This window comes from Alligator sinensis, unplaced genomic scaffold, assembly GCF_000455745.1.
Source record: "Alligator sinensis unplaced genomic scaffold, ASM45574v1 scaffold597_1, whole genome shotgun sequence".
NCBI lineage: Eukaryota > Metazoa > Chordata > Crocodylia > Alligatoridae > Alligator > Alligator sinensis.
The window spans coordinates 1,379,307-1,381,936 of record NW_005842074.1 but is presented as its reverse complement, the minus strand read 5'-3'; the positions used below and the strand labels follow the sequence as shown (position 1 = coordinate 1,381,936).

The window sequence follows — 2,630 nt, the reverse complement described above, 5'->3', positions numbered from 1 at the left end:
GGCTACCGGCCACAGCCTGCGTACACACAAGAGACGGGCCCGGCTCGCCCCCGGCTTGCACATGGCGACCCAAATGGGATCAGAAGAGAGCTCGCACATGGCGACCCAGGCGAGATCGGAAGTCGGCCCGCACATGAGTAATTTTGTGTCATCCACGAATCTGGCTACTTTCACCCCCTTTACCAGATCATTTATGAATATGTTTAAAATCACTGGTTCTGACACAGATCCCCAAGGGACCCTGCTGTTCCTATCCCCAAAACTGCCCATTTATACCCACTCCTTGTTTTCTCTCTCTAAGATAATTTTTAGTCCACAAGTCAACCTGCCCTGGAATCTCATGACTACCTAAACTTCCTGCTCTCTGTATTTCTATCTATCATATAGATTGTTATAGATCAGGGGTTGTCAACTGGGGGTACTTGGAAAGGGGCTAGGTGGTACACATGGGTGGGCAGAGACAGAGCGCTGCCACACACCACCCTGTGCTGCCACCTCCCTGAAGCAGGGCTGGGGGTGGGGGAGCGGCTCCCTTCTGTGGGTCACACAGGCACTGCCCGACTGGACGTGGGGGGGAGCTTGCATGCGGCCACCACCATCCACCACTGTGTGCTGCCACTGCAGTGTACAAGCCGCCCTGCTCCACATCCAGCTGCTGTCACCTGTCCCCCCCGCCCTCCCACTCTGCCAGAAGTGTACCCAGAAGGGGTACACTCCTTAAAAAAGGTTGAAAACTCCTGTTATAGACAGTGCCAACAGAAAGCACTGTCCACTTTTGAAGAGTCATCATCTACCCAGAGCTAACTGCAATGGCATAAAAGCTACTATTGTCTTTCTTATATTATCTGTGCTCCTCCATAATTGACATGGGAGGAGAATCTTTCAGTACCAGATGCTGCAAAACAACAACTACTATGTAGCAATACAGGGTTGTTATTAAGATCAATATTGATGACACAAGTAACCCTATTAGTTTCAGCTTGTGTGATGCTTCTTTGAGAGTGATTAAATAGCGCTTTCAAAAACATCTCAGTGTACTAAGAAAGAAAATAATTACCTGTAACCAGAGCCTGTCACCTGTGTTTGTTCTACCATTTGCAGTGCACTGAAAAGTGGCAAACTGGCCTGCATTGACTTCCACACTCTGAAGACGCAAGAAATGGGGAGTTTTGGCTGATGCAGAAAAGAAAAAAAAAGTTATTACACCATTTGTGATTGTGACTAACTCTAGTCAACACATGCCAGTTCATTTTATAGCTGCTGTTTTAAAGTGTTGTTATATATTTACACTGGAGAAAAAACAACACCTACTGACAAAGATTTTAACTATTTAACTCTAATTGTGTAAGGTAGTGTAAGGCTTGTTTTAAGTTAGCCATGTTCTTTTTCAATTGTGTCTCGGATACAACAAAAGAGAAGGGTGTGATCTTATTGTTCCTACTGTGCAAATTATTTTAGCTCAGCAGCTCTCTTGTAATAACACTTCTGTATTAATAAAGATGATATTGAAAACTAATTGATGTTTTGAACAAAAACACATTAGATATTTATACTAGCAAGTAGACAAGAACAGTAAGAAGTTAAATGATGTTGTCAAGGAAACAAGTTTTTCTTTTTAAGTGCACACATTGTGTGGAGATAAAGCATTATACCATGACTGTTTGATATGCTGCAGTCCTAGCATAACATTTCCCACCACTGTGAGCCATATTTTTAAAGACAGCTCTTTTGAATAATGCTGGAGGAAAACAAAAAATAGTTGCTGCATCCTGATCCTATTTGCAATTTAGGTAGCAAGAACATTCCCAATAACCAAGAACAGTGTGATTATACTCTTAAAAGTTTCATAATCAAACACATGTTTAAAGAAGAATTAAGTGCATTTCAGCCAATGGGGTAAAAGTGGCATATTTATGGTTTTGTTTTAATGGAAAGAAACAAATTTATTACAGAAAAAAATCAGAAATTAAATAATTATCCCTGAGAAACGAAATATTCCCAAACAATCCAAGTCCTGTTGAAATCAAGGGGAATGTTTTCACTGTCTACAATGGGAATTGAACCAAGCCTCAAATACTCATTTCAGTTATGGAGATCTCAGTACTAGAAATGTTTCAACAAATTCCTAGAAGAGCCCCACAAATAATTGATTAAAGCGATGAAAATTAATTGCTTTAAAAGAAAATGAATTTTATAGGTATAACATGGGGAATAACAACTATCTACAAACATTTAAGAGAAGCAACTGTTTAAACTTCAATACAAAGGATTATAAAATTAAGGGTTTGGAGATAGTTGAATGAATATCATTAAAAATGTCCTTATGGCAAAATCTATTAGACCACTGCTTTTTTATTTCTCATTGGATTCTTCACCACTGAACCAGGATGGTATATAAGCCAAAGTTGGTCTCTTTACATGCTCATTGACACTTTAATTAGAACACTACAGCGTCTCCTCTGTCACATGTATTGAGCCCTCACGCATTTCAAAACAGCTGCTGGAGTACTTTATCTAAACCTCATTGAATCAGCTTTGGAAAAAGAATTCCATGGCCATTTTGAAATGTGCAGAGACTTAATACATGAGATGGTAAGCCATTTTAATTAGAGAGTCTGTCTGGGAACTGC

The 2,630-nt window shown here is 40.2% G+C and overlaps 1 protein-coding gene across 1 annotated transcript in view; it reads right to left on the bottom strand.

Moving 5' to 3' along the window:
* Positions 1 to 2,630, bottom strand: part of PTPRM (protein tyrosine phosphatase, receptor type M) — a 734,228-nt gene that overhangs the window by 462,130 nt on the left and 269,468 nt on the right. Inside the window, exon 5 of the mRNA XM_014519979.2 lies at positions 1,058 to 1,173. Within this exon, the coding sequence (XP_014375465.1) occupies positions 1,058 to 1,173 (116 nt within the window). The remainder of the gene's footprint in view (positions 1 to 1,057; positions 1,174 to 2,630) is intronic.